We start from the raw sequence: 24,107 nt of genomic DNA on the forward strand, positions 1-24,107 counted from the left end.
GGGACTTGATGTTTGTTGAATGAATGATGTACCTTTTATGTATCCCTAGCATGCAGAACACTACCTGGCATACAGTAGGGGTTCAATCAGTTCAGTTCAGTCGCTCAGTCGTGTCCGACTCTTTGCGACCCCATGAATCGCAGCACGCCAGGCCTCCCTGTCCAACACCAACTCCCGGAGTCCACCCAAACCCATGTCCATCGAGTCGGTGATGCCATCCAACCATCTCATCCTCTGTTTTCTCCTTCTCCTCTTGCCCTCAATCTTTCCCAGCATCAATGTCTTTTCAAATGAGCCAGCTCTTCACATCAGATGGCCAAAGTATTGGAGTTTCAGCTTTAACATCAGTCCCTCCAATGAACACCCAGGACTGATCTCCTTTAGGATGGACTGGTTGGATCTCCTAGCAGTCCAAGGGACTCTCAAGAGTCTTCTCCAACACCACAGTTCAAAAGCATCAATTCTTTGGCACTCAGCTTTCTTCACAGTCCAACTCTCACATCCATACATGACCACTGGGAAACCATAGCCTTGACTAGACGGACCTTTGCTGGCAAAGTAATGTCTCTGCTTTTTAATATGCTGTCTAGGTTGGTCATAACTTATAGATGCCCACTGAATGAATTGGAGCAATAGCAATAGGAACTGGAGCAATAGCAATAGGAACTGGAGCAATAGGAAGTAGCAATACCAACTACTTCCTTGGTAAGGAAGTAGTTTTTCAAGTTGTTACTTACTCTCTCTGCTGGATGCAACAAACAGGGAAGTTAAGAGGCCCCATTGTGGGAGTAGAGGCTGAGGAGCTGAGGAAGCCATGTCAGAGAAGAGGAGCCTACCTGTATATATCTGCCCCCAAGCTCAGCCCCAGGCAGCAGTCCCAGTCACCCAAATAACTGACTTCTCTCAGAAAGGCAGAGAAGCTTCTTCCAGAGTTTGTCACAAAGGCTGGCTCAGTGTCTGGACAGCTTCCTAACAGGGTAGCACCCTGCAAGGAAAACTCTGGAGATTTGGCAAAAGAGGCAGATGCTTTTTCACCCACATCTTGCTCAGACCCTGTCATGGGGAAAAAGCCAGTCTGGACAAATTGTACAGGTCATGGTCCCCTGCTTGTGAGTGGTCTGTGGAGTATTCATGAGCTCATGGAAGCTGTTGCTGCAGTAACCGCTGCCAAGGAGGCAACACTGGCAGCACGTGCAGCAGCTGAGAACACCATGTAGACTCAGAAGGTGTTTGTGCACAGTGAACGAGGGGCAGGTTGGGAGGGCTTCCTCGTACTGTCTATGCTTCCTGGAATGTAAGGAGGCCTGTCCTCATACTGAGGGATCAGGAGGGATCCTCTTGGAGAAGCATGAAAAGCCCCAATGATCTGCCCAGGGGCACCAGGCCATCTGCCAGGGGCTAGGCCTTCTGAACACACGGTTGTATTCAAGAACTTCAGGCCCCATTTCCAAAGGTGGGCTCAGGAGAAACATTAACTCCAGGAAACTGGATCTGATAAAAGATCTATTTTAAGGGTCAAGGAGCACAGAGGAGATGGAGGAATTGTCTGAAACTGCCAGGTCATGTATCATTACAGGGCAGACATGGCACCAGGGCCATTCCCTGGGGAGCTTTATGTTCTCCAGGGCATTACCAAGACAGATTTACTATGATTTGGAGAAAAGAGGAGGCCTTCTTGACTGGGTGAAGCATTTAACAACATAGGAAACTGATTTCTGGATGGGGGCTTCCCTAGTGGCTCAGATGGCAGAATTCACCTGTAATCCCTGGGTTGGGAGGATCCCCTGGAGGAGGACGTGGCAACCCACTTCAGTATTCTTGCCTGGAGAATCCCCATGGACAGAGGAGCCTGGTGGGCTAGTCCATGGGGTGGCAGAGTCAGTCACAACTGAGCGACTAAGCACAGAACTCCCAACCCTTTCCAAGATTAAAAATACAAGTCAGCCTGTAATTCCAGGGCAGTATGTACAATCACAGTGATAATGCAAGAACTGGAGGGGTTGAGGGTGGGGTTATTCTCTGCTATCTGCCTTAATAACCCTGTTTGGCTATTCTTGAAAACAGATGAGTTCTGGAATTAATTAGGGATGATTAAAAAAAAAATTAAGCCAGTCTGTGCAAGTGTCCCTCATACTGGGGTGACAATACTAGAAGGTTTTCTAATCCCTTGGCTTACTGGGCCCATGGCCAACTCATTGTCTTTCTATACCTGCTCATTTTGGCTCAGAACAATAATCTGCTTCTGCTTGGTAGACAGCAACTTACCTTTATTATTCTTCTTGAGGGGAAAGTATTCAAATTCTCCACAGCGGTGCCCTGTTCTGAAGCATCAGGAGTTTATACCAGAAGCCTAGATCTAATGCAAACACCACTAATTATATCAATGATTTAATGACTGAAGATGGTTTACAAACAGTTGTGCCTAAACTCTGACTTCCCTTGTGGATTTTTTTTCTTCCCTGTTGATTTTCTATCTTAGGACATTAAACAGGGAAAAGGATTCTCTGGAATCCTTTAGTAGGAAAAAGATAACCTTTTGAGAATCTAGTTACTCAGAGAAACCAGAGAAATTCTACCCAAGATAGACAAAACTTTCTTACCTTCAAAGTTTTGGGACTAAAACAGGGGCCCCGAGATTAACTGCCTCCTCTGGAAAGTAGTGCTAACACGTCCCATTGGTGGGGAGAAGCCTCCCTTCAGCCTGAATCCTGTCATAGGCTCAAGATACCCTGTGGGCATCTTCTGTGGATCACAAGTAAAAGCAGAGCCTGCAAGATTCTTCCTTAGGATGTTCTCCAGCGATGCAGCATACCCAAATCCCTAGTCTCTGCTTGGGGATAGGGTTCATAGCTTCGGGATTCTGACAGTGTGCTCAGGAGCAAATGGATCCTTCCACTTGGCTGGCAGCCCAAGCCTGGAGGTGGGGCTGAAAACAGGAATGGTTCCCATCTCCACTCACAGCTCAGCACACCATTTATGCTCTCTTTGTTTCACCAACGATTTGAACTTTTTATTATATACTAACTTCTGATAAACTGGGTTTGTTTCTAGCCTCCCTTCTGACCCATCCTGTCCCAGGGCTGCACTGCCAAGTGGAGGGCAAACCATGACCCCCCCCCACCTTCACAAAGGCGGGCTTTTCACATTGTACAGGACTGGAAACAGCCCGGGGGATGGGAGTGTGTCCACAGGTCAGTCTTCCTCCACGTCCCAGAGGCCCACAAACTGGCAGATGGCATCATAGTGCAGCTCCACCACCCTGTCTTCTCTCTGCAGCTGTACCAGAGCCCGGCTCCGTGCTCTGTCCCGGTCCAGCAGACGGCCCACCTATAGTAGGGGTGGGTCGAGTCAGCAAGGCCAAGCCAGACCAGAGATGTTCCCGTGGGCCCCTGCCCCCGTTTCCCAGGTCTGCAACTCACCCTTCCAGCCCATTGCCCCAGCACTACCATCACCTGGTCGCCTGGGACCTTGGGGACCAGGGTCTCCAGCATGTTTTCCCTCAGGCCTGCGGACAAGGAGAAGGGAGTAAGACCTGCAGCAAATGCCAGCCCAGCCAGGGTCCTGTCAGAAGGGCCTTTCCTGTATTCCCTGGAGCCACTCTATACCTATTGACAGATGGTGGTCCCCCATATTCATTTCCCAGAGGAGGAAACCTAAGGAGCCATTCCTGGCAATAGGTGTAATAAAGGGACCATTTATGCATAACAATGATGAGTGGGGGGTGATAACAGACACCATTTATTGTGAGCACATCGTATGCCCTGCCCTGCATGTGGAGCTTACACACATCCCTGCAAGACACCAGTCCCAAGAGGGAGAAATAGGTTATCTTCATGATAATTTTTCAGAGAGCCAAGTGGGGCTCAGATATTCACCATCACAGAAGTGTCTAATGATATGTCAGAGGGTATTGGGCCTTACAAAAAAAGACCAATTCTGCCAAAACTCCCAGCCTCTGCCTGGGTCAGGCTCTTGACCCAAGATAGTCTTCTCATCTGCCTCCGGGATGATGAAGACCCAGTAACCATCCCTCACACTCACCTTCCAAGACCTGGCCTTCATCTGTCCGACACACACAGGTGTCTGGGCTCAGGACGTCTTCAATTGTCATCTGGGGAAAGTGTCAGCAGATATGAGAATGTTAGCTAAGGGGACCCATTCCCCGGGGGAAGAAGCAGACCCAGGTGTGGGGTTCCCACCTTGGTGTTGTAATACTGGCCGCCCTTGTGCAGCTTGTCCACAAACCGCACTCGCAGATCCCTGTGCAGCCAGTGCTGACTCCGGGGGGCTGCTTTCTCATTCTTGGCTGCAGGCCCATCTTGTCTGTGGAGAGGGGTCAACACTAGGCATAGCTCTTTATGGGGGGCATGTTCCAGTCACCCCACCTTTGCCGATATTTTGAAACCCACCCATAATGCCATTCCTAGTTCCTTCTAGGCACCTGCCTTGCCCTGGAAGCCTTCTCTGCTGGAGCCTCCCCACAGTTCTGCCCCTACCCCTACACCTGAGATGCTCAGTGTCCCACCGGTCTGGATGGTGTTTCCGCTTCCTCTCTGAGTCCTCCCAGCATATGTGGCTGTCCTGATCCTGGAGGGTCTTCCGTGATGAGGTTGTTCTGTGCTGTTCCCCAAAGGAAGTTCTGCTCACCTGACCTGTTCAATAGGGTGTGAAGGGAACCCAGAAACAGCCTTGGTATCTCACTCGCTTCCCTTCCAGGCCACACCTCAGCCTCAGGCCACCTCTCACCTGCCAGAGTACCCCAGCTCACCATCCAGCCTTTGCCTTAGCTATTAGAACACTGCCTGCTTCCTCTCAGCTGTCTCGGCTTCCTTCAGGAGGCCTTGCTCGACCCACCTCCCATGTGCCAAACTGGCCCATCCATGCCTAGAATGCCTTCCTCCCCATCATGCCCTAGTATTAGCTGTTCTCCATCCCTAGCAATGGAGCAGTCCACCACCCGAGAGACAAAAACTTTCCAAGGGTAGGAACTGGTTTCCATTCCTGTTGCTTCCTCCCTAGAAAGAGGCTAAAGACCCAGGGTTACTAGAGAAACTTCTCTTCAGTCAAACTGCATAAACCACTATGTTCACTCTCACCTCTAAATTCTGACCAGAAGTTACCCTTGCCATGCAGACCACTGTCCCATCCCTCTACAGATCTAACTCTCACCCCCAGGAACACTGCTCCAACTCCCCCAGATGAGTAACAGGCTCACTTACTCAGATTCAAGTTCTTGTCAAACTCCTTCTGGGAGACAGGCCGCAGGCAATACTCACTAACAGTCACCATGCGGCTCCCCACAGCCAGACGGACCATGGCTCGAACATTGTCAGGATCAAGGCCTTCCACCTAAAGTGTGTGTGTGTGGGGGTGGTGGCGGGGGAATGAGACAGGGGTTGAGTGGACTTGACCCATGTTCCTAGGACCAAGTTGTCCACCCTTATCTCTAATAAGCATCTTATCTCTAATATGCGTCTCTCCCAGAAGACTGTGAGGCTTGGATACATTTTAAGTATCTAATCCTCAGGGACTTGTGGCAAAAGGCATTTTCTCCCTTTTAGTTGAAAACTGAGGCTCAGAAAGGCCTGGCAAGTAATCCTTAGTTACGGAATGAGATAGTGGGTCCGGCAGCCCTAAAAGACAAGGACTTCCAGCCTTTATACTCCACACCCAATTCTGCCTCCTTCTGACCCTCATGTCAATCTTCCCTGCTGCCTGTTTTTTGGCTCCAGGCACATCAAGGTTCCTTACCTTCCCATAGAGGCCTCGGTGGGGGCCAGAAAGAACCACCACAGCTCCTCCAGGCACCAGTCCTTTAGGCTTGTCTTCCTTATCCTTCTCTTGCTCCTCATCTGGCCTCAGCAGGCGGCAGGGGCTGGTAGGGGCCAGGGCCTGGACCTCGGTCAAGTTGGCGCCCAGTCCTAACCCCTTGGGCCTCAGTGAATTGACACAGGGCTTCACTACTCTGCAGGGAGCACAGAACATGGACTTGTTGGGAGGATGCATCAGTCTTCAATGTCTTGTTCCCCACCCCTATCCCCAACCACTACTTAACTCCCATCCTATCAACATGTTCAAGAACATCCTTCCCAATCTCATATTAGGACTATTTCTGACCTACAGAAATGGCAATTTCATTTGGTTCAACCGAATAACATGCTGAGTATACCATCTATGACATGGTATCTAGAGTGGATTCTGAGACAGATCCCAGTAGCCAAATATACCAATATTTCTACACAGGAAACTATTCACACCAAACAAGATAAATAGACTGTAAAATGCTCACTGTCAATTCAGGTCATATTTGGCTGCCAAATATTTCATGGAAAAAAAAAGTCATGTTTTCAGAATTCTTTAGAGTTTGGAACGGTAGAGAAGGGATTACAGGTCTGTATGATCATGACAATATCAAGGGTTTAGCCTATGCTTATCTGTGGCCAAGGGCTACTATAAGGGCTTTATGTGGATCATTTCACTTAACTTTGAGAACAGTGAGGTCAGTACTGTTATTATCCCCATTTTTCAGATGAGGAAGCTGATGCCCAGGGAGGCAATGTTTACATAAATAGGATCTCTTAATGGAGTTTCAAAGGGCAAACAGGAGGTTATAACAGCAGTGGAAGGGACTATTGAAATACTTAGGGTGGTAATGTGCCCTCTCCCTGCCTGGATGGTTCTGGGTGGGCGGTAACCATGGGGGGGGGTCTGTTCCCTGGCCCATCAGTTGTCTCCTGGCCTATCTGTTGCCCCCTGTCCCTACCCGAGAAACTCACTGACTGAAGGTCCGGCCGATGCCCTCGCCAGGTTTCCAGCCCATGCCCCGCAGCATGGCCAGCCCGTAGGCCTCTACAGGGACTGCCTCGTAATCAGCCTCCTCTGGCACCTATGGGTTTAGGCAGAGGAAGGACGGTCAGGCTTGGCTTACCATGGGCCCACTGAAGTGTACTTGCTATCACCCACTGAGTGACAGTTGAGGCTTCTTTTCCAGTGAGCTCAAGGGTGAGTTTTTCTTTCCTCTCATCATCCCTCACTTTATTCTTCCATGTTCAGTCCTTGGACAAATATTTATAAAGCATCTATTCTGTGCCAGCTACTGTTCCAGGTGCTGAGGATAAAGCAGTGAACAAAAAAGACAAAAACCCCTGCCCTTGTGTGGCTTATATTCTAGTTGTGGAGACAGAATAAATGAAATGCCTAAAACATGATATGTCATGTAGGGATAAGTCAGATGAAGGAAAATAAAGCAGGTTAAGGGAATGCAGAGGGATGGAGAAGGGAATGTCACCAAGTTGATATTTGAGTAGAGACCGAAGGAGATGACAGAGGGAACCCTGAAGATACAGGAAGAGTGCTCCAGAGAGGACAGTAAAAGCAAAGGCCCCAAGGCAGGACAAGATCTGTTGTGTGTGAAGAGCATTGTGAAAGCCAATGAGATTGAAACAGATGTGGAGGCAAAGAGGAGTGGTAAGAGATTAATCAGGAGAGCTGTCCAGAAGCCGTGATAGAACGGCAGCTGCAACGGGACCAGTGAAAAAGTTACTGCAATAGTCCACATGAGAAATGCTGGTGGCTCAGGCCAGAGGAGTGGTAGTGGTAATGGTGGGAAGTAGTCAGATTCTGGATATATGTGGAAAAGAGAGATGACGGGATTTTGCTGACAGTATATAGGGTATGAAATAAAAAAGGGATTCAAGGATGACTCTAAGGTTTTTAGGCTGAGTGAGAGGAAGGATGGATGGAACTGTGATGGACTGAGATGTGGAAGGCTGAGAGGAGGGAAAATCAGGGAAAGGAGGCCAAAACTGGAACAGGATGGAGAGTGAAGTGAAGGTCTTTTTTAAGATGAAAGAAACCCAGAGGTTGTCTGAAGACTGAGGAGAATGGTTCAGTTGAAAGAGTCTCTCTGCTTTGGGGCTGTAGGAGAACTAGAACCCAAACAAGCATTGCCAAAAAATTGTGAATGAAGAGGTGGAAAGTAGGGTCCATGAGTATGAAAGGCAGACTTGGTTACTTCTGTGGACACACCCCTCACCTCTCCTCTTATCAGAATCATCACTCCCTTAATTCTTTATATTCACTCTAGACACATCAAGGTGTCACTGATGGACACATACCATGCTGATTTCCTGTCACTATGCCATTGGGTGGTTGCTGCCATTAGGAGCACTCAACCTCCTCTTCCTTCTCTCACTAAACCCTATCTATCCTCCTGGCCTCACTCCCACCACTCTGGTCTGGGTCACCATCACCTCTAGCATGGACTGCTGCTCTCCTTGCCTCCATCTTTGCTTACTAGTCTGTTCTGCTCACAGCAGCCAGAGAGAGCCTGTCAAGTCATAAGTATTGTCCCTTCTCTGCTCAGAGCCCTCTCATTGCTCTCATCCTACTCAGAGTAAAAGCCAAAGTCCTCACGATGGCCCACTTGTGACCTCATCTGCTACCCTTCCCTCTCACTCATTCCACTCCAGCCACACTGGTCTCCTTGGTGTTCCTCAAATGTTCCAAGCAGAGTCTATCCTTAGGATCTTTACATCTCCTGTTCCCTTTGCTCCTCATCTCCTTCAGATAATCCCAGAGTCCAAACCTTTTCACACCTCAGTATTTGGATTCATTTGTCAATGCTTCCAAAAAGGACAGAAGGAGGAAGGGAGAGGCGGCAGACCTGTAGTATACACACAGATTTTTCCTGCTGGTGCAGGGAGACAAGCCTGGCAGATAGGACAATGAGAGACTGGGGAAGCGGGGAGGTGAGGGGCCAGCTCACTGTCTCAGCCTGGGGTTCGCTGTCTGTCCCTTCTTCGTTGGGGATGCATCCTTTCTGGATCATGGGGATAGTGAGTGTGGGGTCAACACCCACATTCTCTCTCTCCTCCAGAGACTTCTTGGATTCTGAAGAAGAATGGTAGGGAGCAATGAGGTCCCAGTCTCTCCTTCCATCTTCCTCCCGTTCTTCCTTCACTAGGGTAAGGCAAAGGAGGGATTACCCACCCTCAATGAGCTCCTTCACAGCCTGGGACAGCATCCCATCCATCAAGACCTCAGTATGTATGGATGGCCCAGGGGCCTGGGTCGGTGGCTGCCTTCGATGGCCATTCTGGATCAAAGGGATGACAAGCTCCTTGGGGGCTTCTGAGGGCTTCACACTGATGTGGACACAGAGGAGTGAAATTGGGAGAGTAGCACAAGCAGTGAGCCCTGAGCCACAACCCTTCACTCAGAAGAAACACAAGAGCCACCCTCACCCCCAGCCCCATAGATCACGCCCTCTGTTGTCCTGTTATACCCTAGTGGTGCTTTCTTTGGATTCTCTTCCCCACCACAAACTTTTTTTTTTTTGGCTGCACCTGGTGACTTGCGAGATAGTAGTTCCCCGACCAGGGGTCAAACCCGGGCCCCCTGCAGTGAAAACACGGAGTCCTAACCACTGGACCACCAGAGAACCCTCTCTCCCCACCTCTTAAATGTCAGTGCCTTCGTGGAATCAGTCCTCAGTTCTGGACCTTCTGTTCATCCCAAGACCCACTTCTGTGGCTTCCACAAGGACCTAGAAATCACCATTTTCAGCCCAGACTCTCTCCCCCCAGTTCCAGGCTCCATACCAGCCTCCTGGATGGTTGATTCTCTTCTGGAAGCACCTCCCTCAAACTGTCCATTCCGAATTAAGCTGATGATGGCCTCCCCCCAACCTGAATCTGGCGCTCAATTCCAGTCCCCATATCGAAGAAGCCTCACCGCTTCACCTGGGCCACTAGGAATCCTGTCATTCTCATTCCTTTTCTTCTTTCAGAACACAAACACACGCTCCGCAGGGCCCCTCGACTCCTAAAGACACCCTCTCTCAGGAATACATCCTCTCCTCTCAATCTCTTTGGCCAACAGATCCAATTTCCCCACCTCTCTTACTGACTCCCGACTTTTCGCCTTCACAGATTTTCTCCGGCTGTCCTTCAGACTTCCCAGGCCACTGTCACCAAGACATGAACTGATTCCACCCTCCCGCAGGCACCCACCGCACCGGTTTCCAAGGGATGAAAGACCCAGCACTTCACCTCTGCAGCTCCCTGCCTTCCACGGTCTTCAAGAAATCCTTCTCCTCCGGAGCCGTGTCTCCCGCTAGCCATCTCCGGGCGGACGTGCGATTGAAGCTGAAGGAAATTGGGGCAGTGGAGGATCCCGTCGGCCGCAAAACACCATCTTCGGCGTCCGCCATCTTGCCCCTCTTCCCAGGCCGTCGTGCTGCTCGCTGGGAAGCTTAGTTTACGCTCACTTTGCCGGGGCCTTCAGCACGACCGGTAGAACTACCCTTCCCATGAAGCATTGCGGCACTGGCCGGAGAAGGCGGATAGGGATCGTAGGAAGTAACTGCCTTACTTTTTACTTCACAGGAGCGCGTGACGCCAAGCCTAGAGGGAAATGTAGTTCTTAGGGAAGCTGTATGCGTGCTAAGTCGCTTCAGTCGTGTCCGATTCTGCGACCCTATGGACCATAGCCCATAGGCCAGATTCCTCTGTCCGTGGGATTCTCCAGGCAAGAATACTGGCATGGGTTGCCATTCCCTCCTCCAAGGGATCTTCCTGACCCAAGGATGGAATCCACGCAGGTGGGTTCTTGGGGAAGGTCGGCGTCATAGAAGATGGGTTCTTTCTTGCTAAGTATTCATTCCTATGTGTGGGCATTATTAATCGCCTGCTTTACCCTACTGGTGTGGGAAATTAGGTAAAATAAATAATTAAGAAAAAAATCTGTGAGTGCCAATTGTGTACAATAATAAATAATAGACATGTAAGTGGTGCCTTCAAGATGATAGATGTAATAGTGGACAAACTCTAGATTCAAATACAGATGATCTTTGGATTACATGGGTTTGAACTGTGAGGGTCCATTTATTCGTGGATATCTTTCACTAAATAACCTACTACATTACTACATGATGTGAGGTCGGTTGGAGGCAAGGTTGGTTGAATCCGAGGATGCAGAATCTGGAGGGCTGACTGTAATGTTATAGGAGGATTTTAGGCTGCCCTGCATTGTTGCCCCTAATCCCTACATCGTTCAAAGGCCAGCGGTATTAATAAAATAGTCTGGCTTCCTCTCTTGAGACTCCAAGTCTAGTGGGAAACAATGACACTCAAAACGGATAAAAAAAATGTTCCTACCAACTTTAAATGTTGTGAGAGCCACCTCCTAAGGCCTCAGAAGATTAATGAGACAGTCCTCTGAGTAGGACCTTAGAGTTTGTAAAGTAGAAGACCAATACTTAAAGAGTCATAAGAAAGAAAACTACAAATCTAAAAATTCATCCCAAGGAAACCATCCAAGATGTTAAAAAGTATTTTATATCTTATTTATTGTAGCAAAGCTTGAAGACCACTAAAATGAACAACAAAAGGGGATGGGCCAAATGAGTTAGAGCACATGGTTTGGATGGAACCAATACAGAGCTTTTAAATGTGAAGCTGTAATTACATGAAATGAGGACATAGTCACAGTGTTTGGAAAGTAAATAATGATTTAGTGGGTTATAGGAAGGTCTTGAAAACAGGTAGCCCAACATTCAATAAATTTTGTGGCTATTCTTTCAGGCTTATAAGCCCTAGGCATCCTAGGATGGGCCCTGAAATCTCAAGAGAGAAGCCATTGTGGTTTTCAAAATATATAACAACAACAAAATCTTTTTTTAAGTTGTGGTATATGGGATCCAGTCCCCTGATCAGGGATGGAACCCAGGCCCTCTACATTGGGAGCAAGGAGTCTTAGCCATTGGACCCCCAGGGAAGTCCCAACAACATTCTATTTTATTACTAATGATGTGAACATTGCCTGGGAGGCTAACTGTCCATGGCTGAAGTGATACCCACTTCCTGAAGCAGCCACCTGAGATAGTGTGCACAATACAGGCTTACACAGGCTAGGGCCAGAGGTCCCTGAGAATCTTACCGTCTCAGTTGGTTCACACCTGATTTGTGATTAACTCTTGACATGTACCACAGAGATCATGCCAAGCTACCCTAGTCTTCATGGTGAAAATATAATGGGAGAAAAGACACTTTTTTTCTGTTTTTCCTTTATTCTGAAAACAAAATCAGGAATTTTTTTCTATTTGCAAGCATTAAGAAAAGTATTTGCTTACCATGCAGTGTAAGAAGACTATAGGAAAGTTTTGCACATTCAACCATTTATTCTTTTGTTCATTGAATAAACATGAATTGAGCACCTACCCTATTATATACTCTTCCCTCCAGGTACTCATATGGGATAATGGGACAATCCATGGTTCCAAGCGTGGTTATGACTGCAGACATACAGGACTGCGGGAAGGGGTGGCTGAGAAAACAGAGGGGATAGGTTTACATGATACCACTTCTAAGATGGGATGAAGATTCAGAAAGCATTCTGAAAGATGGCAGGAAATGAAGCTGGAGTTTGGCCACCTCACTACAACTGACTCAACTCCTCAAAGACTTTCTGCTGCATGTGATAAGGGCGCCATTCGAAGGTTATGTGGCATGACAAAATTTGTATTTTAGAAAAATAATGTATATCAAAGGTATAGAGACAACGTGCTCAATACACAAAGCACTCCTGTAGTTCAATAACTATAAAAGGAAAGCAATCCCCAACTAAAAAATGGGAGCAGACAGAATTAGATGGTTCACGAAATGAGAAATACAAATAGTCATGAAGCACATGTAAAGATTCTCAACCTCACTAATACTCAAAGCAGAGACGTCCCTGGTGGTCCAGTGGCAAAGACTCTGGGCTCCCAATATGAGGGACCCAGGTTCAATCCCTGGTCTTGTAGCTAAAGATCCCACATGCTGCAACTAAGATCCGGCATAGCCAAATAAATAAATAAACACTCAAAGCAATGCAAACAAATAAATAATAAAGTGCTGTTCTTCTCTTAACTCACTGGTAAAATAAAAAAGACAAACACTTCTACTGTGGGTTCTCTATGCCAATTGCCCATCTAAGTACTCGTTTAGTCTCCCAAGGATTCTGTGAGGTAGGAACTAGTTTAAAAATCCATTTTACAGGTAAGAGAACTGCAGCCCAGAGAGGCTGAGTTGGCCAAGATCACAAAATAGTAAGTACTATGGATGAATCCTAGAGCTACTAAAGATAGAAGAAAACGGGCACGTTCATACACTGCTAATAAGGGCACAAATTGATTCGACATTTATCCAGGGCAGTATAATAATATACATGCCTTCCCTGACTCAGTGACTACATTTCTAAGAATAGATCTGAAGGAAAGAATGGAAAATTGGAGCAGGATATTCTGTATGCTAATGAGTGAATCTACATTATACCCTGACTAAAATGGTTTAAAAATTCTTTGTGGTTTGACAAGGAACAATAGCTACAGTATTGTGTTAAATGGAAAAAGCAATTTGAGGAGTATGTAGGAATTTCTGGAAAATTAATAATGTTATTTAACCTAGTGAGAGTTACACAGGTATTGATTTTACAGTTTGTCAAACTGTTTGTGTATGTTGTATGTATATTCTCTATTAGGTATATTTCACTATTTTTTAAAAATAGAGAATTCAGAATAGTAGTACTAGGAGCTGGGTGGGCCTTATCCTCAGCAAAGCAACCAACACTAGTGAACTTTTTTTTTTTTACTTCTTTTTATTCTTTTATTTTTTTATTAGAAGATAAATGCTTTACAATGTTGTGGTGGTCTCTGCCATACATCAACGCAAATCAGTCATAATTATATATATTGCCCCTCCCTCTTGAGTTTCAGTTACCGGCCCACATTCCACCCCTTTAGGTGGTCACACAGCATCAGGCTGGGCTCCCTGTTATATAGCAGCTTCTCACAAGCTCTCTAATTTACACATGATAGTGTATATAAATCAATGCTACTTTCTCAATTTGTACCACCCTCTCTTCCCTTGCTGTGTCCACAAGTCCGTTCTCTCTGTCTGTGTCTCCATGACTTCTTGGTAAATAGGTTCATCAGTACTGTTTTTCTAGATTCCATATAAATGCATTAGTATATGATGCTTGTTTTTGTCTTTCTGACTTACTTCACTCTGTATGACAGACTCTAGGTTTATCCAGCTCACTACAAGTGACTCAAATTCATTTCTTTTTATGGCTGAGTAGTATTCCATTGTATGTATGTACTATATCTTTATCCATTCATCTGTTGATGGCCATCTAGGTTGCTTCCATGTTCTGGCTATTGTAAATATGTAAATAGTGGTGCTATGAACATTGGGGTACATGTATCTTTTTGAATTATGGTTTTCTCAGGGTATATGCCCAGTAGTGGGATTGGGCTTTCCTGGGAGCTCAACTGGTAAAGAATCCGCCTGCAATGCAGGAGACCCCAGTTTGATTCCCAGGTTAAGAAGATCCCCTGGAGAAGGGTATGGCAACCCACTCCAGTATTCTTGCCTTGGAGAATCCCCATGGACAGAGGAGCCTGGCGGGCTACAGTCCATGGGGTCGCAAAGAGTCGGACACGACTGAGTGACTAAGCACACGCATGGTAGTTTTATTCCTAGTTCATTAAGGAATCTCCATACTGTTCTCCATAGTGGCTATATCAATTTACATTCCCACAAACTGTGCAGTGGGTTTTCCTTTTCCACATCCTCTCCAAGATTTATTGTTTGTAGTTTTTTTTTTTTATGATAGCCATTCTGATTGGTGTGAGGTAATACCTCATTGTAGTTTTGATTTGCATTTCTCTAATAATGAGCTATGTTGAGTTTAACCAACCCCATAAAGTCTTTGGGAATTGCATAAGGGCATATAGGAAATGGAGAAACATTTGTTCAAGAAATCCAATAAATCACTATGAGAAGACCAAGAGTCTGGCACTTTAATTATGACTTGCTCCCTCCCTACATGCCAGCTCAGTGTGATAGAAGCTCTATTCCAAGAGTGTGGACAAGAACATGGGGTGCTCCCCCTGCCAGCTCCTGGTCTAGGACCGTGATTTCTCCTCAGGAGGGGCAGGTAACCAACATGTCTCATCTGCTCAGCCCCATATTACAGAAACTCTATTCTGGGAAGGCATGACTAAAAGGTCTGGGGCTCTCTTCCACCACCCAGACCCTGTTCATAAGGATGAAACTGTACCCCAGTATGGCAGACCAAGAATATTGGGCCCCAATTGCCCACTCCATAGCTTACTGTTAGAGTGGAGGTTCCACACTGGGAAAGACAAGCAGATAATACCAAAGGATATAACCTCCCCAGCTCCCTGCTCATAGAAGAGGAGTGTTGGTCACTCCAAGAGAGGTGGGCTTCTGATAGACGCACAACTCTTGAGGGAGAATATAAAGAACAGAGAGTTTAACAGCTTTCCCTTAGAGGACTGACTTTATTTGCAACAGAAAGTCAAGAAATTAAAGAACAAGAGCTTTAGAAGCCATTAAGATGGCAAAACAGGCAAAACAGGGAGAAACAGCTGATAAGAGTCCTTCTAGGGGCAGAGCAGGCTACAAAGACTGCTCTCAAGGAAAAATAAAAAAGCTGTTCTCAAAGACTACACCATGCTTACACCTTAAACACTGTAAACCAACTACACTTTAAAAAAAAGGTTAAAAAGACTATCCAATATTTTAGTTGAATAAGGGGCCTGACTTTAATGGAATAAGATTTTAATTGGTTAATTAGAACAAGTTATGCCCCAGAGTACTGTAAAACTTCAGTGGCAGTTAAGTTAGGTATAGTATTGATAGCTTAAGGTGAATGATGTCAGATTCGTGATCTCTAAAGAAGAAGATTTAGATTTGGGACCAGAGACCAGGCTTGACCACTCAGGGCTCTTGTGTGGCAGAAGTTTTGTTACAATGAAAAGGGACAGAGAAAGCTTCTGACATAGACATCAGAAAGGGGTGGAGAGTGCCCCACTTGCTACTCTTAGCTAGGGAGCTATATACTTTTTAAATTGACTATTACAATAAATCAAAATATTATCTCAAGGTTATAAAAATCTTCCTAGACCCACTCCCACAATTTACATTTTAAGATGACAGGATTAGAACCAATAATAGAAAGATCTTACCAGACCCACTATCATAATGTACATTTTAAGATAACAGGGTTAGTCAGAAGGTTTTCAAGAAGGAGAGAAACTATCCTCAAGCAGGTACATTGTTATCTAATCCTTGAAAGTGAAAAGTGAAAGTGAAATCACTCAGTCTTGTCAGACTCTTTGTGACCCCTGGATTGTACAGTCCATGGAATTCTCCAGGCCAGAATACTGGAGTGGGTAGCCTTTCCCTTCTCCAGGGGATCTTCCCAACCCAGGGATTGAACCCAGGGATCGAACCCAGGTCTCTTGCATTGCAAGTAGATTCTCTACCACATGTTGTTGTGGTAAACAATGAGCCACAGGGGAAGCCGATATAATCCTTAGTACCTTTAAGCTGAGTTGTTTTGTTGTGTACTCATCAGCTCTGGGCTTAAAGGGAAAAAAAAAACATTTTATGTGACTAAGACTCAGGAATGTAGCCTGGTGGTCTACACCCCATGGGGTCACAAAGAGTCGGACACAACTGAGCACCTAACACTTGGACCTAACATTCCAGGTTCTTATGCAATATTGATCTTTATAGTATCAACTTTTACCTTCACCACCAGACACATCCACAGCTGAGCATCATTCCCACTTTGGTCCAGCCACTTCATTCTTACTAGAGCTATTAGTAATTGCTCTTCACTCTTCCCCAGTAGCATATTGGACACTTTCTGACCTAGGGGCATTATCTTCTGGTGTCATATCTTTTTCCCTTTTCATACTGTCCATGGGGTTCTCCAGGCAAGAACACTGGAGTGGGTTGCCATTTCCTTCTCCAGTGGACCAGGTTTTGTCAGAACTCCTCCCTATGACCCATCTGTCTTGGGTGGCCCTGCATGGCTCCTAGCTTCACTGAGTTACATAAGCCCCTTCACCATGACAAAGCTGTGATCCATGAAAGGGACTATGTTCATGCCCAAAGCTGAACCCTTTGAAGAAGTTTATAAGGTGGAAACAGATTTAACTAAATTAGTCCAGTCAAGCCACTAAACAGTAAACAAGGAAATTATAACAAAAATGGATAGCTCTATATAGAGAGTTGCTATGATATATTATACAAAATGTTTAGTTTTCAACAGAAAATTATGAAACATGCAAAGAAACAAGTGGCAGGAACAGCAGGAAACAGAAACTATTAGAGGACTCAAATGTTAGACCTAGCAGATAAACTTCAAAGTGAAACAGGAGGGAAGAGGGCAGGGCACAACCTTTAAAAGAATTACATACCAGTTGAGGATATGACATAAAATGATTAGAACCAACTAGGTCCAAGATGGCAGAAGATTTGACTTCAGTAGACTTTGAGCCTCATTATATGCTCATTTTAATATATTAGCATGCTAAATGGCACACCTACAGGCACCATGACAGTTCTCAGACCAACCATAAAAAAGCAAAAAGTGGGTTGTGGCCCAAATCCTGGAAATCCTTGCCCCTTCTCCAAAATAGTTGGAATAATCCTCCCAGTCATTTGTCTATGAAATACTCAGCCCATGAAAACTAACCACACCTTATTCCAGGGCCTCTCACCTTCTGAGATGGTCCACACTCTGTCTGTGCAGTGTTTCTCCCAAGGCCACTCTTGCCTTTTGAGATGGACTCCATTCTGTCTATGGAATGTATATCTCTAAATACACCCACTTTTTACCTATCACTTTGTCTCTCACTCAATTCTTTCTGTGATGAGACATAAAGAACCTGAACTCCATTAAGTCCTGAGACCAGGTGTGTGATTTCAATGAGAAGGCAATGGGTTTAAGGCCCAGTCTGGGTCTCAGCTGGGTTTGAGTCCAAATCTGAGATGTGCAGTTTCAAAATCAGCTATTAAATTTGCTGAAAGAAGTAAGAAATCATGTGTAAAGATGTACGGGAAAGTATGAAAACAATATCTCATCAAATAGAGGATATCAGTAAAGAAATAAAGTTACAAGGCTTCCCAGCTGGCTCGGTGGTAAAGATTCCACCTACCAATGCAGGGGACACAGATTTGATCCCTGGTCTGGGAAGATTCCAGATGCCATGGGACAACTAAGCCCATAAGCCACAACTACTGAGCCCTCATGCTACAACTACTGAAGCCTGTGCACCCTAGAGCCTATGCTCCACAACAAGAGAAGCCACAGCAATGAGAAGCCCATCTAGGGAGTGTGTATCTCCCTAAATAAACCTACTTACCCACTTAGTTCCTGGGGCAGTGCCCCTTGCCTGCACGCTTGTCTCCCTCATAAGAGTCCTACATTAATATGCCTACTTCTTGCCCATTGCTTTGTCTCTTTCTGAATTCCTTCTGTGCTGAGACATAAAGAACCTGAGCTTCAGTAAGTCCTGATGCCAGGTGAGTGATTTTGTTAGGGAAGCACTAACTGAAACTGCCTGCCCTGGCCAGGCACACAGTAACAACCTGCATGAACTGTCTTAACAACAGGAGGTCCTGGTAAAGAACAGAGAACTAACAAGCTACCAACAACCAAAATAATTCAGGAAAGGTGTAAAGGAGAGAGGGGGACGCCAGTCCATATATCCTACCAACCTCCCAGAAACCTTCTTGCTGGAATCTATCTTGGCTGAGCAACGTGCATGCCATGGAAGAGGGACTCTGAGTCAGAGTCATGGTCCAGAGATAACCCAGAAACTAACTAAAACCCGAGACTGTGAGCCACGTAGCAGAGTAGTTCTCCTGGGTTCCCTTACCCTCCTGCTCTCCACCCAGATGCCCTTTCCCAATAGTCTCTTGCTTTGTCAGCACAGGGGTCTTCTCAGACAATTCCTTTCTGAGTGAACTGTCTAACAGAGTGTTAGACAAGAGCCCACTCAGGCCCAGGAAGGGGTCCCCCTTCCTGCAAAAATTTTAATTAAAAGACAGCGAGTTCAAGCATCAACAAGACAACTCCTTAAAAGACAATATTCTTTCTTGATCTTGTAACATGACCTACCATGATGATGCTTAGATCTGGATTATGTAAATCATCATACATCATTTGATGTATAGCCCTCTGTCTCAAAAAACATATAACTATATCTTGACTTCTAAGGGCCAGAACAGTTCTCAGAGCTTTCTGAGATGCTCTTCCCAGGTTATAATCCTCAAATTTGACTTGAATAAAATTCTTCATTTCTTTTTTGGATCAACCAATTAGTTTTTCATCTACAGGACAATAACTAAAATGAAAAAAAAATAAGCAGAGGGACTAAAAGTAGCTCTTTGGGGCTAGCAGAAGAAAGGAGCAGTGAACTAGAAGAGAGTTCAATGCAAATTATGCAATTTGAAGAACAGATTGTAAAAGGAATGAAGAAAAAAATGAATAGAGCATCAGACAAATATGGGACACGACTAGGTGCACCAGTATATGTGTAATGGGGATGCAGAAGTGGAGATAGAGAGAAGAGCCAAAAAAATTCAAAGAAGTAATAGCTAAAATCTACATGTCCAAGAAGCTTAACCAACTCCAAGCAGGATAAATGCAAAGAAATAGATACCTAGGCACATCATATTCAAAAATGTTAAAATCCAAAGAGAAAACCTTGAAAGAACAAAGAGAAAAATGACTAATCTACAAGGTAACCCCAATAATATTACAAGCAGTCTTCTTTTTTTGGTTCCACTGGGTCTTCATTGCTGCTCACTGACTTTGTCTAGTTGCAGTGAGCGGGGGCTACTTTTCCTTGCGGTGCATGTACTTCTTACTGGCATAGCTTCTTTCATTGCGGTACACAGGCTCTAGACACGGGCTTCAGTAGTTGCAGCACTCGGGCTCAGTAGTTGTGGCTCAAGGGCTTTAGTTGCTCCTTGGCATGTGTGTCAGGAAGCATTTAACAGGAGGCTTCCTGTGTGCTGTTCTGGATCTGTCAGGAATCCTCTGTTCCTTATAGGCAAGCCTCTTCCGGGGCTCAGGGATCCAGGCATTTCCTTCATTAGTTTTTCAATATGGTGATAAGTACCCTCTTCCTTCTTATGAACCATAGGGTAAAAGTGATTGTTTACAACTCTCTCTTTAATATGGCTAGCCTATGTTTTGTAAGTCTGGAATTTTAATCTTTATCTTTGCTGAGAATAACTGCAGTATATATGCCCACACCATGTTGATTAAAACACTTTTGTTCCATCATAGCTTTGGTCCCGTGTCTTTCTTTCTTTCTCTCTCTCTCTCTATTTCTGGCTGATTTCCTGGAACGCAAAAGCCAGCTGCGTAACCCAGGAAATATTAGCCTCTCTCCTTTCACTTTCTCATCGTCGACTCCAGACCACCAGGTTCTGGTCCATTAAAGGACATCAACACATGTGGAATCTTCCCGGGCCAGGGATCAAACCCTTGTCCTCTGCACTGGCAGGCGGATTCTTATCCACTAGGCCACCAGGAAAGTCCCAAGCAGGCTTCTTATCATAAACAGTGGGTCCAGAAAACAGCTAAAATTTTACTCAATCATGAAACTCTGTATACTTTGTACCCATGATCTGGAATAAAACAATGTCTGCTCTTGCTACTTCTATTCACTATTGTACCTGAAATTCTAGTTGGGAAAAGTAGGCAAGAAAAAGAAATAAAAGGCATCCATATTGGAAAATGTTGACAAAAGAAAGGACAAGTAAGTGGTTCAGTGGCAAAGAATTCACTTGCAATGCAGGAGACTGCAATGCCAAAGATGCATGTTCAATCCCTTGGTCAGGAAGATTCCCTGGAGAAGGAAATGGCAACCCACTCCAGCATTCTTGCCTGGGAAATCCCATGGACAGAGCAGACTGTGGGCTACAGTCCATGGGATCCCAACAGTCAGACAGGACTTAGTGACTAAACCACAATTTAAACAGTGAATTATTTCTGGGAAGGTCACCCTCCCTTCAGGGGAAGGCAAGGGAGGATGTCTTAGGCAGATTACCTCACTAGTGCTGACCAGGAAAAAAAAAACCTCACAGACTAATTGGCTTAAAATTCAATTCCTAGGATAGCCTGCAAGTACAATTAGGTTAGATATTAAATATCAGTGGAGCTTAGCACAAATCACTCCATTTTGCATTGATTGTTTCCTTTTTAACAAATAAAACCATCTCTATTTGCAAATGTCATTACATAGAAAAGCCTAAGGAACCAACTGAAAAACAATTAGAACTAGTAAGTTTCACGAGGTTACAGGATAGAAAATCAATATACAAAAATAAATTGTATTTCTATAGACAAGAATGAAATAAATAACTCCATTCACAACAGCCTGAAAATAATAAAAATACTTTGGAACAAATTTAACAAAAGAAGCATAAAAATTGTACTCTAGGAAATGCAAAGCACTGTTGAAAGAAATTAAAGAAGACCTAAATAAATGGAGAGACATCCAATATTGACTCAAGGCTTGTGCTGGATTCTCAGCATGGCCCTGTTCAATGCTCTCCTGCAGCTCCCATCCTTCTCTTCCACCCTCTCTTCCAATCCAAGAACCCAAGATTCATGAAGGAAATATTGGCAAGATGGATGGTTCAAGCTTCCCAAAATTACACGTTTTTTTCTTAAAAATATTTATTTGGCTGTGCAAGGTCTTAGTTACTTAGGATCCAATTCCCCAAGGTAATTGAACCTGGCCCCCTACATTGGGAGCCTTGAACGTTAGCCACTGCACGACCAGGGAAGTACAAGGCAACACTTTTAAAACTGACTGTACTTGACATGCCAGGAACTCTTCCTAGGAGGCAAGGGCATCTTGGGACAAATCCACGATGTCATTGTCCTTCTGGTATTCTAAGGGCTAAAGAATAAAAGAGACTAGTGTTAGTCCTGCAGTCCTGTCTGACTCTTTGCAACCCCATGGACTGTAGCTGGCCAGGCTCCTCTGTCCGGGATTTTCCAGGCAAGAATACTGCAGTGGATAGCCATTCCCTTCTCCAGGGGATCTTCCTGGAATCAAACCCAGGTCTCCCACATTGCTAAAGAAAATCTTTAATGATGGTCCTGTGAAACTGGATAGGGCTCTTCCCTATATAAACATTCTAGCCGCTTCTCTTTGAATTCACATCCGGGTTTCACCACTCTTACTATGTAAGCCGAGACCCTAGTAATCATCCAGGCTCCACCCACCCGAATAACCATCCTGATCCCACCTTCTTAGCTAACAACCCTGGCAACAAATATTCAAGCAATCCTCCAAATTTCCTACATCCCTCAAATAAAACATAGATTTTGCCCTCATTTTAAACCCTTAGGCCTACCCTACACCGTGCTTCTCCAGGATTCCAGGTCCTGCTCTCTAATTAGCCGGGTTTTAGTCACTAAGTCTGCCTGGAAAATCCCATGGACGGAGGAGCCTGGTGGGCTGCAGTCTGTGGGGTCGCTAAGAGTCGGACACGACTGAGTGACTTTACTTTCAATCTTCACTTTCACGCATTGGAGAAGGAAATGGCAACCCACTCCATTGTTCTTGCCTGGAGAATCCCAGGGATGGGGGAGCCTGGTGGGCTGCCGTCATTGGGGTTGCACAGAGTCGGACACGACTGAGCGACTTAGCAGCAGCAGCAGTCACTAAGTCGTGTCCGATTCATGCACTATAGCTACCCCATGCACTATATAGCCCGCCAGACTTCCTCTGTCCATGGGATTTGGCAAGAATACTAGATGGGTTGCCATTTCCTACTCCAGGAGATCATCCCACCCAGGAATCAAACCCGGGACTCCTGAATTGAATTACAGGCAGATTCTTTACCCACTGAGCTACGAGGAAAGACCAGTTAGCCTATAAAACCTCAACCTATTATTCCTGACAGTTCCAGCCACACTCCCAGTGCGTTTATAGACTCCGCCTCCTTGACTAACATTCTAGGCCTGCCCCTCACCCAATGCCCCCCCAACCCTCTCCAGGCCTGGCCTCCTCAGAAATACCACTTGAAACCCCACTGACGAAAGTAAATATCAAGCTCCGCACCCACAGCTAACCTTGCAGCGTTCAACTACTAATCCTCTCTCTGTCACCTCCTAGAGGAATATTCTAGGCTAAAACCAGCACCCTCCAATCACAGCCGAGCGCGGGCCTCCGTATTCACACTCATTGGTCCCACCAACAGAAGTGAAATTGCTCACTCGTGTATGATTCTTTGCGATCCCATGGACTGTAGCCTACCAGGCCCCTCCGACCGTGGAACTTTCCATGAAAGAGTACTGGAGTGGGTTAGCCATTTGCTTCTCCAGGGAATCTTCCCGACCCGGGATCGAACCTAGGTCTCCCGCATTGCAGGTAGACGCTTTACCCTCCGAGGCACCAGGGAAGCCCTCCCACCAAGGTGGGTAACTAACAATCCTGGGCCCGCCCCCACGCTCCACTCCGACCACGCCCCAGAAGGCCACGCCCCATCACGCACCCTCCTTGGGGCGCAGGCGCAAGGTGGCGCCGACCCTGCGTACCAGCGCCGCCACGTCGGCCGCAGCTCGGGCCGCCAGGGGGCGAAAATCCAGCCGCGCCAGGAACTGTCTGGCGCGGGGGCCCTCGGGCTGGGGACCGCCACCGCCTGCGCGAGTGAAAAGAACAGATCAGGGCCCACCCTGAGTCTCAGCGAACCCTCACGGGCCCCTACGATCGAAGACCTAGAATTCCCCTCAAGATCCCCGAGACCACTCCTTTTCAGAGTCCCGAAGGTCACCGACTGTGCCTTTCACCTCCCTGGACCCCCGACTATCACGGGAATGCCCGTGGACCCCCGCCTGCTCCCACGATATCCCTGGCGAGCTATTTAACTCCAGCACTCCTGGACACCTCCGAACACCCTGTGAATATCTCTGGAGGTTTCTGACGGGGGCCCCCGACACAACCCCAGATTCCAAACTCTTCCCCCCAATATCCAGAAGGACCGAGATTCTCCCAGATGTCCCAACAGAACACGGTCTGCTCCCTGTGGCCCAGGCACCCCGATTCCCCTCTAGATGTCCTAGGTAACCCTGCTGGTCCATGTAGCCTCAGATGGCCCCTCCACCTATCCCCAGAGGCTCCAGCCGAACCTCCCACAATCCACCAGACCCCCCCCCCCGATTCCAACCCCCCGCCTCGCCCAGTGCCCAGGTGTCCCCAGTGACCCTGGGCAGAC

The 24,107-nt window shown here is 46.3% G+C and overlaps 1 protein-coding gene and 1 long non-coding RNA gene across 4 annotated transcripts; both read right to left on the reverse strand.

The window, feature by feature from the left end:
• Positions 1-2,375: 2,375 nt before the first annotated feature.
• Positions 2,376-10,594, reverse strand: GPKOW (G-patch domain and KOW motifs). 2 transcript variants are annotated; one of them, XM_040265955.1, is made up of 12 exons: positions 10,053-10,140; positions 9,458-9,547; positions 8,992-9,146; positions 8,768-8,892; positions 6,777-6,886; positions 5,752-5,965; positions 5,220-5,349; positions 4,526-4,652; positions 4,200-4,323; positions 4,042-4,111; positions 3,420-3,505; positions 2,376-3,327 (listed from the first exon to the last, which is right to left on the reverse strand). In XM_040265955.1, exons 3-12 carry the CDS (start codon positions 9,032-9,034, stop codon positions 3,193-3,195), a joined length of 1,164 nt encoding a protein of 387 aa, XP_040121889.1. In that variant the 5' UTR covers positions 9,035-9,146; positions 9,458-9,547; positions 10,053-10,140; the 3' UTR covers positions 2,376-3,192. The 2 variants fall into 2 exon arrangements, with proteins under 2 accessions (XP_040121889.1, XP_040121888.1); XM_040265954.1 differs by lacking the exon at positions 9,458-9,547 and having other exon boundaries at positions 10,053-10,594.
• Positions 10,595-21,541: 10,947 nt separating this feature from the next.
• On the reverse strand, positions 21,542-23,694 carry LOC120882124. 2 transcript variants are annotated; one of them, XR_005725422.1, is made up of 2 exons: positions 23,388-23,694; positions 21,542-21,784 (listed from the first exon to the last, which is right to left on the reverse strand). It is a non-coding gene; the product is annotated as an uncharacterized LOC120882124 (long non-coding RNA). The 2 variants fall into 2 exon arrangements; XR_005725423.1 differs by lacking the exon at positions 23,388-23,694 and adding an exon at positions 23,110-23,357.
• Between the last annotated feature and the right edge of the window lie 413 nt (positions 23,695-24,107).

The sequence above is a fragment of the Oryx dammah genome, unplaced genomic scaffold (genome assembly GCF_014754425.2).
Source record: "Oryx dammah isolate SB20612 unplaced genomic scaffold, SCBI_Odam_1.1 HiC_scaffold_23, whole genome shotgun sequence".
Taxonomy (NCBI): domain Eukaryota; kingdom Metazoa; phylum Chordata; class Mammalia; order Artiodactyla; family Bovidae; genus Oryx; species Oryx dammah.

What these genes read in the sequence shown, in the direction of transcription:
- GPKOW (XM_040265954.1), bottom strand. Translation starts at nt 10,213, where the DNA reads ATGGCGGACGCCGAAGATGGTGTTTTGCGGCCGACGGGATCCTCCACT. An exon ending in GAAGGCAGGGAGCTGCAGAG is followed by an intron (nt 9,147 to 10,052) that starts GTGAAGTGCTGG and finishes TGTCCACATCAG; the next exon opens with TGTGAAGCCCTCAGAAGCCC. An exon ending in GCCAGTATTACAACACCAAG is followed by an intron (nt 4,112 to 4,199) that starts GTGGGAACCCCA and finishes CACTTTCCCCAG; the next exon opens with ATGACAATTGAAGACGTCCT.